The sequence below is a fragment of the Dendropsophus ebraccatus genome, chromosome 15 (assembly GCF_027789765.1).
Source record: "Dendropsophus ebraccatus isolate aDenEbr1 chromosome 15, aDenEbr1.pat, whole genome shotgun sequence".
NCBI lineage: Eukaryota > Metazoa > Chordata > Amphibia > Anura > Hylidae > Dendropsophus > Dendropsophus ebraccatus.
In genome coordinates this window covers 65,254,308-65,274,243 of record NC_091468.1, presented here as the reverse complement: position 1 = coordinate 65,274,243, position 19,936 = coordinate 65,254,308, and the positions used below count along the sequence as shown (strand labels likewise).

Sequence of the window (19,936 nt, the reverse complement as noted above, 5' to 3'; positions counted from 1 at the left end):
TGGAGGCACAAGGGAAATGTTTAGTGTATGAATAACAGGTGACATTTTTACTATATGTTGGCACAGAGGGCAAATTTCTGTATGGGGGAAAAGGGATGTTATCACTGCACAGGAGTACATTATTATAGTATATATATTATTATTATATATTAGTTACTATATATTAATAAAACGGAAGATTTACCAAAAACCAGCACTGAGGATGAAGGTAACAAAACTACTTTCATTCTCAGCGTCTAACCTCCCCTGCTGCTCGTGCTGTACAGTCTATTCTAAGAGCGGAGTTGTATAATACACATATATATCATGTTCAGGATGAGAAATAATATAGTACAATGTGAGGATAGTCATGTATCTGGATATGTTTAGACCTGAGACGGAATATCCATGATGGATATAGGACAGCATTCTCACCAAAATGACCCGTGAATTAGAGAGAAGACATTGCGCACAGTGTATTTATTATAATATCTACCTTACCTTCACGTCTCGTCTACAAGCAAATGTTATGTAGATGAACGCGAGTGCAATATAAATTATAGGTTATAATAACAATTTTCTGCTGTAGCAACAAGGCTTAGCACATTGTAACCATACGGACCACAGTTTGTAGTCATCATGCGGCTAAATAGTAGTAAACAGATTACGTATGGCGGATTCTGGATGCTTAAGGTAATGTGACTGTCTTCAGCCATCAATCTGTACATAGGAATATTCCCCTGACCTTTCCTTATTGTGAAATACATCACTAAGACATTTTGATATTATATTCTCATCCTTCATACGTGTCATTTCAGCTACATTGTTGCACTGATCACCGTGGTGACCGATCTGAAAATATTGTGGACTGAAGTCGGTAAATATTTACAGCCGAGCCAGATGGAGACTGATCGAACTGCAAGGTGTATTGATTTCAGGCTAGGTTCACACTGCGTTTTTGCAATCCGTTTTTTTCATTAGTTTGTTGTAAAAAAATTTATGCATTTGTGTGCATCCGTTTTTCCATTGACTTCCATTGTAAAAAAAAAACTGCTAAAAACGGATCGTTTTTTTTTTGACGGACACAAAAACGTAGCTACTTTTGTGTCCGTCAAAAGAAACGGATCCGTTTTCATTCTTTTCTTTTTTTTTAAATGGAAGTCAATGGAAAAACAGATGCACACAAATTCTTTCCTTTGTTTTTCATCCGTTTTTTTTTTTTGGGCAAAAAACTGATTAAAAAAACAGATTGCAAAAATGCAGTGTGAACCTAGCCTAATTTTCACATATACATTATGTGATATTATGGGGTGACACTTTTATTAGAAAAACAAAATGGCCGGCACACTTCAGTATCACTTAGGCTTGTAAGATTGCACATACTTAAAGGGCTAGTTCACCAAATTGTATATTTCTTTCACATCAATTGGTCACAGCAAGAGCCAGAGATTTGTAATTTACTTCTATTAAAAAATCTGAAGCCTTCCAGTACTTATCAGCTGCTGTATGTCCTGCTGGAAGTGGTGTATTCTTCCCAGTCTGACACAGTGCTCTCTGCTGCCACCTCTGTTCGTGTCAGGAACTGTCCAGATCAGTAGCAAATCTCCATAGAAAAGCTCTCCTGCTCTCCAGAATGAACTCTGGCACTAGTTGAATTTAATTTTTTTTCTGAACTACCCCTTTAAGCTTTTTATTGTATCTTTTTTTATAACATATGTATAGCTTATGTACTGTATTTCTGTTTGTTTGTTTATTTATAATTTATTTATTAAATAGTCAATTTTATTCTTATCTATTACCCATAAAATAAAAGCCATTGAGGACATATAGTGAAAAGCATGAAAAGTGTTGTTTTTTTTTTTCTTCTATTTGATGACTCTACCCCCACGATGCACCCTTCCAATGATTTCATTTATTTAGAAATGAATCACTCTGAACTAGTTGTTTGCTGAACATCGTACAAGGGAGTCGACTGTTTATGCAAACAAACATGACAAAATAGTAAAGTAAAAGAAACAATGACATAACAGTAAAAGAGAAAGTACAAACATGGACATCCTAAAATGGAAAACTACAGGATGATCCTACTAATATGTCAATCAATGTATCAATACATATGCATGGAAAGTGTTTGTATCGTCATTGTTCCTACTAAACATAAGTTTTGTTAATTTTTGATTAAACATATGAAAAGTAAAATCTGTCAGTGGGGGAATGAATCCATGGAAATTTTAGGACAAAAATGTAACTTTATGGGTAACTTTATTAATAAGATATTTGCTTATACAATGAGCCCTCGCCTCAGGTATCAGGGTTCCTCAACCAATAGGAAAGTAGCTGGTGGTGACAGTCATAGAGGTCTTTAGTCTTTTGTCCTATCAGATGAAGTGATTTTTATCGTTTATCGATAAACGTTCGCCAACAATAGTCCTGGCAGATCTAGGCCCTGGCTTGGCTACAACAGGGACGTCTGCTCTGTGTTTCCCTCTGCCACGAGAATCTGGGAAAGAACTGACCTCCTCCCACCAAGTAACCTCCTACAGGGACTAAGTAAGATACCCTGTGAGTGGTAGAAAGGAATGTGTGCAAGAAAAAGAAGAGATAGGTTGGAAGTAAAGAGAATCTCCTATAGGTCAGCAGAAGCACATGGTACACATAAAACAGTAACCCATTCCTAACTTTAGCTTTGCAATACATAAGAGTATACATATAAAAAATACTGACATATAGTGGTGACACTTTAAAGTGAACTACATCACCACTTAACCTGGAGTAAGAAGCTTTTTTGGAAGGTGCAGAAAACACCCGTGGTGGGACACTGCATAATCATTACATGCAATAGTCCCCTAGGGGAAATTTGACATAGCCCCTCCCCCAGTTAAAGTTTAAATCACCCCTCCCCTCCTTTTTAAAGATGAAACATGTAAAAATAAATGAATATATTATATATTGTAGAGTGCATAATGGTCCAATCTAGTAAACTATAATAAGATTATTCCCGCATTGTGAAGGGCGTAAAAGAAAAGAGGAAAAAATGCAAGGATTACTGATTTTTTTGTCACTTTATGAGAAAAAATTGTAAAAAAATATCAAAAATTCCCATCTACCTAAATAAGATACTAATAAAAACTAGAGATTGATGAAATAAAAGCGCTATGGATTTTAGAAGGAAAGGAGGAAAAAACGTAAAAACACAAAAATAAAAAAGGGGCCTGGTCCTTAAAGGAGAAGTCTGGAGGAAATAAAAATTTTCAAGCAGGCAGGAGAAGGGAGGAACATAATAAACAAGTCCTACTTACGACTCCAGCAGGGCTCAGGGATCTCCTGCTCCAGCGACCCCATGACTCAGATAATGGATTGCCTGCTCAGCCAATCAGTGACTGGGGTGGGACACAGCTCCTGTCACTCATTGGCTGAGCATGCATTCCATCAACCAAGTGGGGCATTTTCCACCAAGTCGTGGCGACATTTTGTTTTTTGGAGGGGGTTGAACATGCTCTGGGTCTCATGCCCAATCTTCTAACATCCTAGCATCACCCCTAATAGTCATTATACTTTCTATCTTCCCCAAAAAATAAAAGTTACTTTTCTGACCCATCTGTTCCATTTCATACAGCAAGAAGAGGTTCCTAATATCTGCTCACAAGAGCTGAACAGTTGTGGGATTTCAGACGTCTCCTTGATGCTCTTGGTAATTTGTACCAGGCTACAATCTCTGGGCGTTGGAAACAATTTGCACCACAGCTTGATGCTGCTTCTAAAGGAATGTGACTGACTAAGCAGAAGGGATCCCGGCCAACATTCGAGACTCATTCTGAACTTTCTGATCCGTATAAAAAGGCATTTTCCATGAAACTGATTGATAAAATGTGAGATGGCTATTTTGTAAACAGTGCAGTTACCCCGGTATTGCTCTCATTGATTATTTTGTAAACACCGCTCCCCAAGGTGTCCCCTGGGAACCGGGCCTGAGGGTATGTTCACACTGAGGAATAGGAGAGGAATTTCAAACCCCCGCTTAATTTTCCACAAATTGTGCTTGAAGTTCCGCCTGTAAAATAAATACAGAGCAATGTCCCATTGTGTTCAATGGAATTTCCGCTCTGTGGTGGAATTAACGCACGGAATAGTCAACCTCGGATCCGCTTTCCGCCCCAAAAATTAACATGGCAATTCTTTGGGTGGATTCCGCTAGAGAAATCCCATAGAAGCCAATGGGGCTTTCAATTTCCGCTTTCCGATTGAATTCCGCACAAGTTCTGTGCCAACTCAGGGAGAGGAAATTTTTTTCAGGAAAATTTTATATTTTGGGCGGATGTCGGATTGAGCTTCAGAATATCATTAAGTCAATAGGACAGGCGGAACTTTGAGCGGAGTCCATCGCGCGGCCTTTGCTTGAAATTTTTGCACATAATCCATAGTCGGGACATACCCAAACACTGATCACTGTCAGGAAGTACTGATGATTTCCTGAAGGCCTACTGATTAGGATTTCCTGACAGTAAAAACTAACACGGAGGTGTGAGGGGGGGCCTTAATCCTAACAGCATACCATTTTAAGTTGGAAAATAAAAAGCTGTCACCTTTCTATAGTTACAAAATTCTCCACTTTTCCATTATTTTTCTAAATCTCCTCCATTGATATAAATGACATTTAAAGTTGAAGTCCTGCAAAAATTATAAAAGGCTTCCAAGTGGTGCGAGAATATAATAAACAAAGAAACTCACGCCTCCTCAAGCCTTCATTGCGCTGCTCCTGGGTCCCATTGATGGCCGCCAGCTGTCTCCTTCTGCTGAAAACTAGGTATGTCACATACCCAGCTCTTCCAGCTGCAACGTCCCGCCCCAGTCACTGATTGGCTGAGTAAGCAATCACTCACCCAGGTCTGTGACGTTGCAGCTAGAAGAGCTGCAGGAGGCTGCCGGCTGTCGACACGAAGAAGGGTAAGTTTACTTTTTTATTATTTATGACAGAGGCTGCAGGTCACTTCCGGTACAGTCAGTGTCTGTATACCCCGCTGCCCGCCCCGGAGGATGTTGGGAGTGCGCGCTCTACCGAGAGAGGAGCTGCTAGGACCAGCGGACAGGTGAGTTACTGGTTTATTGTTTTTTCCGCTGGGGCCACAGAAATGGGGGATTGGCTACTCTGTGGGGCGCTATATGGGGTATTGGCTACTATATGGGGGATTGGATAATATGTGGGGCACTATATGGGGGATTGGCTACTATGTGGGGCATATTTGGGGGCATTGGCTACTATGTGGGGCACTATATGAGGGATTGGCTACTATGTGGGGCATATATGGGGGGATTGGCTACTATGTGGGGTACTATATGGGGATTGGCTACTATGTGGGGCACTATATGGGGGCATTGGCTACTATGTGGGGCACTATATGGGGGCATAAGCTACTATGTGGGGCTCTATATGGGGGCATTGGCTACTATGTGGGGCACTATATGGGGCATTGGCTACTATGTGGGGCACTATATGGGGGCATTGGATACTATGTGGAGCACTATATGGGGGCATTGGATACTATGTGGGGCACTATGTGGGGGATTGGATTCTATGTGGGGCACTATGTGGGGGATTGGACACTATGTGGGGGATTGGATTCTATGTAGGGCACTATGTGGGGGATTGGATTCTATGTAGGGCACTATGTGGGGGATTGGCTACTATGTGGGGCTCTATATGGGGGCATTGGCTACTATGTGGGGCACTATATGGGGCATTGGATACTATGTGGGGCACTATGTGGGGGATTGGATTCTATGTGGGGGATTGGACACTATGTGGGGCACTATGTGGGGGATTGGATACTATGTGGGGCACTATATGGGGGCATTGGATACTATGTGGGGCACTATAATGGGGGATTGGATACTATATAGGGCATTTTTGGCGGGATTGGATACTGTATAGGGCACTATTCAGTCAGCAGCATGTGGTGACTGTAGGGGAGTGGCTATGGAGGGTTGCTATGGGGGCGTGGCTATGGAGAGTTGCTATGGGGGCGTGGCTATGGAGGGTCGCTATGGGGGCGTGGCTATGGGGACTGCGGCACACAAGTCCCTCTTTGCTCTTTGCAAAAGTTGGGAGGTATGCCAGTGCTCCATACAGTCTTACCAGAGTGAACGACTAAGTGCACAGGAATGGCACTTTAATCCATCTAGAACACAGAAAAAAAGACAAATTTGGTCAGCTCTCCTAGAACACCATTCACACTAGGCAGGAGCACGTTGCTATGGCTGACTTTAATGCTTTATGCTATGGCTGACTTTAATCCATCTAATCTGCTGTTAGTTCCCCGTAAGTTTTTTATATGAATAGATCGCTGACGGTGCGGAGATGCCAGAGCTATGGTCCTTCTTTTGACCCTCGGCCCAGTTCCGGTGCCAGTCTATTCCTAGGCACTTCTCCAGCCTGGAGCACTAAAGGCGGATTCACCTCGTGACAAAAGCCCCTCCCCTCTGTGACGCGGCTCCATTGATTTGAATAAAGCCACATCACAGAGGGAAGGAAGCTTTATCACACTGCGGACGGGCCCACCTCCAGTGCTTCAGGCTGAGCCGGTGTCCAGGAATAGACCAGCGCCATGCACAGGAACTGGGCCGCGGTTCAAAAAAAAGGACCGTAGCAGCGGCGTCCTTGCACCGACATATAAAAACCTTGGGGGAGATTTATCAAACATGGTGAAAAGTGAAACTGGCTCAGTTGCCCCTAGCAACCAATCAGATTCCACCTTTCATTTTCCAAAGAGTCTGTGAGGAATGAAAGGTGGAATCTGATTGGTTGCTAGGGGCGACTGAGCCAGTTTCACTTTACACCATGTACTTTACTGCAATGTACTTTACGGTACATTCCCTTAAAATATAAAATAAGAAATGATGGTTAGAGATCATAGACCTCACAATCTACCCTATTATTATTAAGCGGAGAATACTTTAAGCTGGATTACCCCTTTAAAGATCACACGCTGTAAAAAGTAATTAGGATGGAGTATATAAACAGAAAGCATGTGGAAAGATTTAATCGTTTTTTGTTTTTTTTTGGCTTTTTATCACACAACCGGGAATTAAGCTTTTGTCAGTCTATTTTTAAATAAATTTGTCCTGGACTGTCTCGCTTTTCACCCCGTGTCACATTTTTAGTTTGACTTCTGAGAGGCATGAGAGAGTTCGGCTGCTTATCCTCTTATCACCCCAGAAAAATACGATTTAGTCAGCACAAAGTAAAATATACGGCCACCTCAGCACTCTCCCCGCACCGCGCCAAAACTGACTGTAATGTTTGGAAATCGAGTCCCATAAGACCGTGGTGAGAAGTCGTACAATAACATTCCTGCTTACATTATATACTACGCATGCTATACTGCACCAACTAATGGTGGGAGATATCATAGCGTAAAAGACTGTATGTATGGCGAAGGTTCCTTGTGGCTTCTCACCATGTATTTTTATGTTAGGTCCCTCAGGATGCCACTGGATGGATGGGTGGATGGATACCTAGATCAGCTGCAAAGTATTAAAGACAAAAATACATGGAATCAAACACTGGGAAATGAAACACATCAAGGATCCAAGTCTGATTTATTTAAATCTAACCAAAGGCTTCCAGCACTTTACAGGAAAACATGGGGGGGAGGGGTCTTGCCAAAAGCTACTGAGGCAATAACTCCTAAGGAAGATTATCCCCATCTCGCTGGTGGTTATAAATCTTGAAAAACTACAGGAGATTACATTTTTGTGGCAAAACCTTTCAATGCCTATTGTTATTCAAGACGTCAGAGCAAAATTTATTTAGAAACCTTAAAGAAACTCTGTCAGTAGGATTATGCAGCCCTATCTAAGGGTAGTGACAGAGAAGCTGTACAGAATGATGTATCACTTACATTGTTCTGTGCAGCTGATCCGGAGATATCCTCCTGAATAACATCCTCTTCATTATGTGCATGAGCTCAGTAGTCCTGGATATTCATCAGAAGGAGGAAGAAACTCCGCCCACCAACTGCGAATTGGCAGTTATCAATCCATGCTGTGTATGGGCAGTCAACTGTCATTCAGCAGCTGGAGGGCAGGGGAGGGATGTGGCAAGAATCCTATTCTCCTGCATATTAGGAGAACTGCTGAACAGAATGATGTAAGTAATACACCGATCTGTTCAGCACTTCTGTCACTAGTTTATGTTGCCCTCATTTAAGGCACCATACACCTAGTGACAGATTCCCTTTAAGAATGAAGTATATGAATGTGCATGGTATTCACATGAACACTGCTAGATAGCAGGTTGCACTAGATGCACTAACGCAGTTTATTCTATAGTAACAGCGTCACTATCACAGTGACGTTCCAATAAAAGGTACCAAAGGAAACAGCTTTTGTCTCATTTTCGTTGACACAAAATGCCTAACTACTAGAGATGAGTAAACCTCGAGCAAGTGACATTTGATTACTAGTTGCTGAAGAAGTTGGCCTGTTCAGACCTCAGCATGGTCCTCTACTGGTGACATAATTCCGAGACTGCGCTGTTGGCCATGATGTAGTGTCTGAATTGTATGGTTTCTTTGTACCAGTCTGAACTCTGTTCTATTCCAGCCCTTGCGGTGTGGTTATTGACAGGTTCTACCACACCCTTCTGCTTTCTTCTGCTAGCTTTAGTGTTGGGCTGCAGATAGTTTAGACTGAGTGGTCGACAGTTGCCTTCACCCCTCATCTACTGTGCCTGTCAGCCTGTGTTCTGTGTGATCTGGATGTCAGAGGGCTGGTCCAATCATGCCCTGGATCAGGACTCTGGCATCTTTGTCATTATCTTGCTCATTGCTTGCGATAGTCTTTTGTAGCTTGAGCTGGTGTTTTTATTCGATTTGATTGCTTCAGTTTCTGACCTCTCTGCCTGTCCTTCTGACCTCTCTGCCTGTCCTTCTGACCTCTGTTTTTGCCTTCTTTGCCTTTGGGGCTGCATCCAACTTCTTCTACCACCGGTATTTAAATGCTGCACACTCGAGCTTGGATTAACCAGAGTGTTAAGGTTCGCTCACCTCTACTAGCTATCGGAAAGTGGTGAAGCTACGGATCTACCCAGCTGGAGAAAGACCAAGTTATCATTTTGTCAACCTACAAGTGGTGTCAGGGCTTACCGTATAAACTCCATATGATAAAAATAACTGCTCTAGAGATTTTTTAAATTAGATTCTTAGAAAACCATTTGATTTGAGTGTACAATCTTGACATGTTTTAGAAAGAGATGGTCCTATGTGTTATATATGGGGGGGGGGGGTATGTCATAGAGAAACGTCATAAGTTTTGATTGGTCCAGGTCTGAGCATTTAGAACAAGCGGGGGGAAACGACCACTCTGCAGTGGTGTCCACTCCCAGCTCTGTGTCAATGAAAAGAGACGGCCTCATAGACTTATTATTATGAGTCCGACCATCCCTAGTTTTGACATGTCTCTGTGGCATTTCAATTTATTTTATTTTTTTTTCATTATGACAGCAACACTTTAAGGATTATGGACACATTTGAAAAGCATTTTTTATTCTTGATTTGCACTTACTGTAGTGGAGAAACACTCTCTCCATAGGTCTTTATTAAAAATCTTCTTCTATGCCACTACACTACACTAGAGAGGGAGCTCCTTCTCTCTACAATTGTATAAAGCTTGCGTGATTCTCTCAGAGTAAACTGCATTGTATCTGCTCTCCTCTCTCTAAATCCTGTGTGGGCTACTCTCCTAAGATCCTGTCTAGAGATGAGCGAACCTGGAGCATGCTGGAGTCCATCCGAACCCGATCGTTCGGCATTTGATTAGCGGTGGCTGCTGAAGTTGGATAGAGCCCTAAGGCTATGTGGAAATCATGGATATAGTCATTGGCTGTATCCATGTTTTCCAGACAACCTTAGAGCTTTATCCAAGTTCAGCAGCCCCCGCTAATCACATGCCGAAAGTTCGGGTTCAGATGGACTCGAACCCGAACCCCGTTCGCTCATCTCTAATCCTGTCCCTTCTGTCCGCAGTCTGTGCAGTATGTAACTCCCTTCTCCTACTTGCTGCCGCTATTAACACTGAGAGAGCAAAACGTCTGTCTGATAGATTTATATTATTTTTCTAGTAGCAGCTAAATGGTAGGAAATTTTCAATGGAGACTATATAGTTTTAGTGTCATTGATAAAACCATGATATACTGTACATTGGTTTAATTTCAGAGATGAACGAACCTTGAGCATGCCTGGGTCTGTTTGAACCTAAACGCTCTTTTCAGCCGATTACCGGTGACTGAAGAAGCTGGATGCAGCCATAGGGAGTCCTGGAAAACATGGATACAATCTATGACCTATGGCTGTACTTATCCATGCATATCCATGCTGTATCCATGTTTTTTCTCACAGCCCTAGGGCTGCATTCAACTTCTTCGGCCAAATCAAATGCAGATTGTTCAGGTTTGGATGAACCCAAGCGTGCTCAAGGTTCGCTCATCTCTATTCACTATTAATACAACCATGTGGCTTAATGGTAGAGTGAATACAATGTTCCTCTGCATTGAGCAAACACAGATGTTTAAGTCTGACGACAATCAGTAAAGTTTCCAAAACCTTCTTGAAAATTTTGTGAAAAGAAAATTTTAGAACCAAGCAATTGACATGTCATTTATGGTAGAAAATACTTGTTTTCTTCCACCTCCAGATACATATCGCATGTGAACATATAATACTTTAGTCTATGTAATAAAACAATACCACCTGAAATACTAACACAGTTAAAGCTTTCCTGGGAAACAGGATCCCGAAATCGACATCTGGAAGACCCAGGTTTATTATTAATACTGATGCAAATTTCACAGTTCAGCGGGTCCATGTGGAACAATAATATTCCAAAATATCTCAATAGTGATTAATCTAAGAGCCTGATAGATGGAAGGAGCTCCCTCTGGCAGCCCATAATAGGGGCTTAAAGGGGTTATCCAGGCTTGGAAAAAAAACATATTTGCTTTCTTCCAGAAACAGCAAGACTCTTGTTCATTTGAAGTGAATGGAGCTGAACTACAATACCACACACAACCTGGGGACTGGGTGGTGCTGTTTTTGCAAGAAAGTTTTTAATTCCATTTTAATCTGTTTTTTTTTTCATTGAATTCCATTATAAAAAAAACAGATTGACCTCATTTTTGTGCCCGTTAAAAAAAAAAGGATCCTTTTTTTTTTTTTTATAATGAAGTTCAATGGAAAAACGGATCAAAAAAATGCACACACTCAACTGGTTTTTCCATCCGTTTTTTGCAAAAAAAGTGATTGCAAAAACATAGTTTAAACCCAGCCTAACTCCATTGTCACTGTCAGGTTTTTTTGTGTTTTTTTTTTTTTTTTGCAGAAATCAATAGTCCAGGCGATTTTAAGAAACTTTGTAATTGGGTTTATTAGGCAAATCTGCCATTATCTGCATTCAAAAAGACTTTCCCCAGGTCCCCCCCTCCCTCCTCTCTCTATTCCACTGCTCATTATCAGGAAATCTTGACTAGTTTATATCAGTCGAGCCCTGTGTAACCTATGGGGAGGGGAGGGGGGGGAGGAGGGAGATTAGTCGCCAGCAGAGAACAAAGGATTACACAGTGGGAGCTGTATGAAAGGCTTTGGCTATATCCATGTTTTCCAGGACTCCCTAGGACAGCATCTTACTTCTTCAGCCACTGGTAATCAAATGCAGAGCGTTCAGGTTCAGACAGACCTGAGAATGCTCGAGGTTCACTCATCTCTAGTAGCCAGCATTAGATTTTTGGCCATTTGCGCAAAAGAAGCTATGCTGCAGCTTGCCTCTGATTGGGCACATTAGGCACCCATGACCCTGGGCCCTAATGTTGTCCTGTCCTGGATTACATTTGGTAAGTACTAACCCCTGCTTACTGTACCTCTAAGATGCCCTGACAAAGGTTTTTAGGCATCACTATGAGGCAGGCAAAGGGAACCCTTTACACCCTTAATGGGCCCATGATGAAAACAAACGTCATGGGTCGTTAAAGGGTTAAAGTTAAAGTGCCCTCTTAAAGGGGCACTCTGGAAGTCACTTTTAAAAGGGTGCTCATTTCAACTAGTTCATGGTATTTACTTAACGTAAAGGGGTTATCCAACGAAAATCTTTTTCCTTCAAATCAACTGCTGTCAGAAAGATATATATATGTGTGTGTAAATTACTTCCGTTTAAAAATCTTAAGTCTTCCCATACTTATCAGCTGCTGTATGTCCTGCAGGAAGTGGTTATTCTTTCCAGTCTGACACATTGCTCTCTGCTGCCACCTCTGTCCATGTCAGGAACTGTCCAGATCAGCGGCAAATCCTCATAGAAAACCTCTCCTGCTTTGGCAGCAGAGAGCACTGTGTCAGACTGGAAAGAAAACACCACTTCCTGCAGGACATACAGCAGCTGATAAGTACTGGAAGACTGGAGATTTTTAAATAGAAGTAAATTACAAATTTATATAACTTTGTAATTTGAAAAAAAAAAAGATTTTCACTGGAGTACCCCTTTAATATTATGGACTGAACTGTATAACCGGCGCACACAGCTCTTCAAGTAAGAACAAGTGTATATGGAATATCCATAGTGGATTGTCAACTTCCCATTGGTTTTTTTCTATTATAAATATACAGCAATAATAATAGTTTAATCCACAACTCACATGGACCCTTTATTAGAGGAAAAAGGAGTACGTCCACCAAACAGAAATAATGTTACTACTAGAGAAAAGTCTTGGTAAAACCTCTGTTTATAGTTTATTTGCTATTATGACTCTTTGGAAAAATATTTTTTTTTTAAAAAGAGACAGCATTTGGCTAAAGGACGTTCTTTGTAAGCTTTGTCCACATAAACAAATAAATAAATATATACAATCTTTGGCAAACAAAAAAAATTATTTTCTTTTTAAAGTTAAACAAAAGCTAAAAAAAAAATTGAAAAAAAAAATCAAAGAAAAAAAAACATAAATAATTTACAAAGAAATAAGATGTACAGTCTATTAATATAAACATCTTTGCTCCACGTAACACTTTGCGGAACAAATCCTGAATAGACTCCATATGAAATACAATGCATACATTTAATGAATGAACGGAGAGAAAAAAGAAAGCTGTAGGCATGGCAAGAATAATAGTACATGGACTTATGGCAAATATATAAATGTGCATAGTTCATATTGCATACAGTGGCACTAAAACCGTGGATTAAAATATGAGTGACAGATGCCACAAAATTCCCTTTTACTAGGACCCAATTTTACATTGATATTTTCTATCAATATTTTATATTGCAGTTGAATATTTTATATGAGACATTAAACTATTATTATTACAATGCATATCTATAATAATAACAACATAAATGCCTATGTACACCAGTATTATGCAATAGACTAGGAACAAACCAATCAGAAATCAGCAGGTGACACTAAAACTAAACACGCGAGCGGTGAGTTAATAATCTGGCAGCGTTTAGTTCTGACTATAATAAATAGATATGTTTTACGCTTTTGCGTCGCATGGTAAACTATAGCAGGGGGCAGAATCCCACATGCACCTTCTGTGGCCGTTGAGTCAAGGGCAGAAGTGGATCGGAAAAACCATCAATAGGATGTAATATGGCACATATTATTGTATTACAGCTCTGTGCACCTTAGCGCTTAAAGTGATTCTGTAGCAATGGACTCCCCCGACAAACCGCCGGTACTGTTTTTCGTCTTCATCAAGGCATGTCCGGTCCCAGGGTCTATCTGTTTCCTGAGGCCGCTATTCTGGCTAAAAACAACTGGCGCAGCGGGGGTGTCCATGAGGCGGGCCTAGAGCATCCATGCCTCTCTCCCCATCTCTCTTCTTTTTCACCACGCCCCTGGGCTGGATCTTCAACACATCAAAGATAAAGGTGATGCCGAGAAAGAAGAAAGGTGGGGAGAGAGGCCCTATAGACATAAGGCATTGATGCTCTTCGCCCCACTTCATTCCCACCACGCCATCGGGTTTCTAACCTGAATACTGGCCCCCAGGAAACAGGCAGACCCCGGGACTGGACATGTCTTGATGAAGACGAAAAACGGTACTGGAAGCAGTCCGGCAGTACAGATTCGCTTTAAAGGGGTCATCCATAGTTAGGAAATGTTTTATATATTGCTTCCCTGCTGGAGAACATGATAAACATGTTATGCTTACCTCTCTGCGCTCTGTGTCCTCTGCGGTGTCCCCTGCTGATTGCAGCTGCCGTCATTTCCAAGACAAACGTGTTCCAGGAGTGACCGCCTGCTCAGCCAATCACTGACTTAGACCGAACAGTGCCGCGGCCAGTGATTGGCTTAGCGGGTTCTCCTTCTTGAGACGACACTGCACCCGAAGCGGCGGCAGCAGTCAGGGAGAGACTCCTCAACAGGACACCGGGGGGAGCTCAGAAAGGTAAGTATATCATGTTTATTATGTTCTCCAGCATGGCAGCGTTACATAAAAATTTTCTGAAAGCTGGTTAACCCTTTTAAACTGCACTCTATTGTGGTTGTGTACAAGATGCTATTTAGGTTTTGAAAACATGGAAAAATATGTAAAGGTAAGATGTCGGATGGAAATTCTATTGCCTTGGCTATTGATTCAGTTTAAAGTGCTAGTTTTTAAAGGGAAGCGGTCACTAGATTTTTCTACACTAAACTTCTACTGTTACGCTGCTGGGGAGTAACACTCTAAGAATGCCCGTTCTAAACGTCTTAGCATCATGTATGTAGAGATGTCATGAGTAGAGATGATCGAACAGCGGAAAATCTTAGGTTCTATAGATTTTCTGTTGTTCGATCATCTCTAGTCATGAGAGCAACTCGAGCATGCTCATCTCTACTTACAATGAATGAGACGGGGCTGCTACATTGTATTATAGCTTCCTTTTATACAGTAACTTGTTATATTATAAGATGCTAGTGGTTTGGTGTACAAAAATCTAGGGTCAGGTTCCCTCAAAGCGTACCTCAAGTCCAAGACAAATAGTAACAATTATAAATCCCTATATAAACCCTAGAATACCTTCATAAGGATATCAGAATTTGGGTGGACCGTTATGATCTCTCATATCATGTCTGGCTGCAACAGGGAGAACTAAAACCTAAATTCTATACACATAAGCACACTAGATACACAGATAGAAACATTTCCGCAAGATCACACTTCTATTAGGCCATGACCACACAACGGCTTTTTTTGACCTTATGAAAGCCGTTTTTTGGGGACTGACGGCATTTCACGTCCAAATTAGAGATGATCGAACATCAGAAAATCTTAGGTTCTATCGAACTTGAACCTTGTCGAACCTTCCGCATTTGATTCCTGTTGCCTTCCCGGTCCACGGGGAGGGAGAAAACAGCCTGGGTACCGCCTGGAATTCTGGGATACAGTCTAATACCTAGGCTGAATCCCAGAATTCCAGGCGGTACCCGGGCTGTCTCCTCCTTCCCTACAGACCAGGAAGGCATCAGGAATCAAATGCTGAAGGTTCGATAACGTTCGAGTTCGATAGTCCAAATAAGGGCTGTTTTTTTTAAAACAACTTTATTTGGGCATGAAGTGACAGTTGTCTAAAAAAAAAAAGTCAAACAGACAAAAAAGACGTTGTGTGGTCGTAGCTTAAAGCTTAAAGGAGAAGTCGGTCCGTTTTTAAAATCCGGCAGGTGCAGGGGGGAATTTGATAACAAGTATGAACTTACCTCTCCCTGTGCCTGTAGTGAGAAGGGGCCACGGGACCCTTGCTGGGCTCTGAGATCTCCGGCACTGACACGTCACAACCCAGCTGATGGACTGGCCGCTCAGTCAGTCAGTGACTGGGGCAGGACGCCGCTCTATCAGCCGGGACAGGCATTTTCCCCCTAGTCACGACGTTACCACAACTTGTGGGAAAATGCCTTCCAGTGGGGGCCCGAAACCCGTTCTGTCTCTCACTGCAGGGACAGGGAGAGGTAAGTTCGTACTGGTTATCACATTCCCCCTGCCGGCAGCCGGATTTCAAACATGGACTTCTACTTTAAGAAGATTAAGGCTACAATGAAAACTTTCATATGAGAATCTTACTCACGACTCATTTTGCCCGTCCAGCATATTACGTTAAAAACAGCAAGTGTACTCATCATGTGCATACATCGATAGCCACGTTATTTCTTTATTCTTGTCAGCTTTCTTACATCACAAGAGCATACAAAACACTAGAACAACTGTTATGATTGTGATTGTCCCTGAGGAAGGTCATTTTATGCTATGACGTACATGTACGTGCCTTTACTATAAAAAAAAAATAATTATAATTAAAAAAAAAATTAAAATAAAAATATTGTTACCATGGTTAACTGTTAAAGCTATTAAAAAAAAACACAACTAATTTTTTTACACTATGCTGGGTTACCAGGTGTTATACTGTGTGAATAGTGCTAGTTATTAGTGCTACTATTTAGGATTATGAAGTGATGTGAATGTTGTTGTGTACGTTTTAGCACCAACATTGACACATATATAAATTTTTTCTTACTTTATAAAAAAAAAAATTTTTAGTTATTAAAACACACAAAAACAATGTGCATAGAACATTAACTAGTCCTAACATAAATCTAGGAGATTGCCATGACCCGAATTCTCATATTGTTACATCCTGTGACATGACCGTCATTTAGATGTGTGCTACATTTAATAATATAAAGCGATTAAAAAAAAAAGAATGTACTAAATTAAGGTTAAAAAAACAGGCAAACAAGCATTGGTGACATTGTGGTATAAAGCGGATTGATATTCCAAGGATACACAAGCACATTTATAAACCTTCTAAGTAAGATATGGGAGTCGGTTATAAAAGATTGGAGCATAAATTAAAATGTGCGCTCTTATTGCGGTAACATTTTACACAAATCACCGTCTGAAACTGCGGATTTATCCACCTAGGAAGAGATGGGCTACAATTGTGCAATTTGTTTTTCTTAATGGTTACATGAGGCATTGCCCTTCCTGTAGTGAAGGGGTCATTTTGATGATGCTTGGGAGTCCTAGGTTGAGTTGAGGTGTCTTGGTCACATGGGATGTACAGTACACAAATCACATCAAACATTTCTTAAAAATCTGTAAAAAAAAAAATTATTACAATTATTAAAAAATTATTTTTTTAATTACTAAAATAGCACATAGAGATGAGCAGACTTCCAGAGTTGCCAAACTTTTATTAATCCTCTAAAATAGAAATTATACAATTTTAGTAAATTAAGAAGTTGCATACAGTTAGTTTTCTGTGTGCTAATGTTCCCCGTGTATGCAGATTGCTTTCTACCCCGCCGACTTGTTTTGTGTATATTTAATTATAACAACATGTTTTCATAACAGTGTTGATATTTTTTTTTTTCATTTCCAGCAACATTGCAATGAAAACTTAAGTTGTGATAATCTTCTATGTTTCTATGGTTACGAACTTTGCAAAAAATTCAGTTTAGTAACAAACCAAATTTTTTGCAAAGTTTGTAATACATCTCGGTTTGCTCATCTCTAAATACCTTTTGTAAATAGTACCAGAAAGGGAAGGGAGCTGTACGGAGCAGAATGTGGAGAGAATACATATTGAGGAACTCACACAGGCTGTAGATAGGGAGGAACGCACACATAAGGCAGTTTTGAAGTGAGAATCATATGCTAAGTACATAGAAATGTATATTTTGCCATCTCTAAAACTAGTAGATCAGAAATGCTACTTGACAGATTTATGCTATTATTCTGATAATAGTGGCTAAATGGTAGTAAATTTGTTAATAAAGACTATTTAGAAGGTTGCTTAATTTTGCACCATCTTGCGACAATAATAAAAAAAAAAAAACATTTAGTGCAAAGGTTTCCATAACCGGTAATACCACAGAAATAGCATCTAACTAACCCGGGAAACCACACATCGAATCAGAATCACACACTGGCTTTCGTGCCAACACTCTCTCATTTTTACTGATTTCATAATGGTTTTCTACATTGTTTGCACATATTGTTTTGATTTTGCCTGATAATATGCCACATTGCTCTGATTTGCTGCATCTATGTACATTATAACTATATTTCTGGTATAATTATATGCAGAGATGAGTGGACTGAACTTCTCAAACAGTGATTCGTTTTGTACTTTTTGCAAAAAGTTTGGTTCAGTACTGAACCAAACTTTTTGCAAAAAGATTCAATGAATCAAACTTTAAAACAAGTTGTAAAGATGTCTTCCTCTGGGTCTTCAGAGTCTCCAGCCGCCTCCAGTCCGTTCGGCCAACCACTGACTAAGATGGGACAGCATCATGGCCAGTGATTGTATCTCTTGTCTCAAGTAAGTTGTGTCTCCGCAGTGTTTTGGACAACCATCATTCCTTTGAATGCACTTACTAGGCTTTGCTCCCACTAGCCTCACTGATGAGGGGCAAATACCCTGAAACAGCTGTGTGTGGATGGATACCTTGCTTGGGTATTTTCCAAGTCCTGTAATTTTTGAGACCCCCTTGGCTTAGTTGTTCCTTCCTGGTAGAAGGACTGGCTAACTCACTGACGTTGAGAAACATGTGATGATGTCTCTGCAGTGTTTTGGTTGATCTCCCTGAGGTCAACCATCTTTTTTTGGCTGAATAGGATTTTGAATATTCAGTTTTTGGCTGAATTGGATTTTGGGAGCTGAGGAGGACAACAGAAAAGAAGAACACCTGGGGTATGCAGACAGGTAAGTAAAGATGAGCAACTTATATTCACCGTACTAAAAGTGCTAAATGCCTGCAACCGTTCAGCTGTTTAAGTGCGTCCAATTGTCCAATGTTCAGTTCAGATGAACTTGAACTTTACGTTACATTTAAATGAACCTTTAGAAAGTTTGCTTATCTCTACTTATCAAATTTTAAGGAGTTTTGCTGTGATATATTTCCCTTTTACTCCTTAGGAAGTGGAACATTGGGGACCATCTCATTATATCAGTCCATGGTTTGTGGTCTTAATTTGTTTTTATGTGGAATTTGATATATGATTTAGGATTGGCAATGCCCGAAACTTGTCAGTTGTCTGTTGTTTTTTTATTTTGTTTAGTTTTTTAAGGATGTAAGCCACAAAAACACTCAGACACCTTTCCAATTCATGTTAATAGTATAGGGCCTGTCTACTGTTGCTTGTGCCCATAGAGCTTGGTTTAAACACTCCTTTTAAAAGGGTATACCCATTTAGTTCATTGACCCCCTGTGACCTACTTGAAGCTACCAAAGCTGGTCGGGAAGCTGAAAACAGGCGAATAGGTTGTTTTATGCAATTTACGTAACTCCTATGTAGGTTTTTGGGAGTTTCTAGATAGGAATACGCCTTTAAAGGAGAAGAAATTAAAAATTGGAGAGAAGGCAGAGGGCTGCGGGAAAATAAAAAAGTATTCTAACCTGTCCCCGTAGTGCTGCTTTTGGGTCATGTTGACAGCCGCTGGTGTTCTGCAGCTTTTCCAGTGGCAACATCATGTACCCGGGTGATCAATTGCCTGCTCAGTCAACCAGTGGCTGGCTGAGTGAGCAACTGCTAGGCCGGGTCATGATGTTGCAACTGGAAGAGCCGTGTACGTAACGTACTGGGATTCCAGTCAAAAATTACATCTTGCGACCATTAGCGTGACCCAGGAGGGGCACTATGGAGGCATGGGGTGAGGTGAGTTTATCCCCCCCCCCCTTCCTTTTTGAATTTTGCGTGACTTCCCCTTTAAGCATTACTATAGAAAAGAATTAGGTTTGCAATATGACCAGAGAGGTAAATTGTAGTTGGGTTCCTTGGACAGCAAAAAAGGACAGAGGACAACCAAAGTTTACAAAAGTCTGTGAATTCCCAGCTTTCCTCTCGTCATATTTGAAATTGCCAGAGGAAAATTCAACAGCTGGTGAGTGTCTGAGATTCTCAGAGACTTTATATAGTTACTTTATGAGATAGCT

At 40.8% G+C, this 19,936-nt stretch overlaps 1 protein-coding gene across 1 annotated transcript in view; it reads right to left on the bottom strand.

Moving 5' to 3' along the window:
- Window positions 1-16,121: 16,121 nt before the first annotated feature.
- Window positions 16,122-19,936, bottom strand: part of THBS2 (thrombospondin 2) — a 61,265-nt gene continuing 57,450 nt past the window's right edge. Inside the window, exon 22 of the mRNA XM_069954388.1 lies at window positions 16,122-17,093. Coding sequence (XP_069810489.1) covers window positions 17,086-17,093 — 8 coding nt within the window. The 3' untranslated portion in view covers window positions 16,122-17,085. The remainder of the gene's footprint in view (window positions 17,094-19,936) is intronic.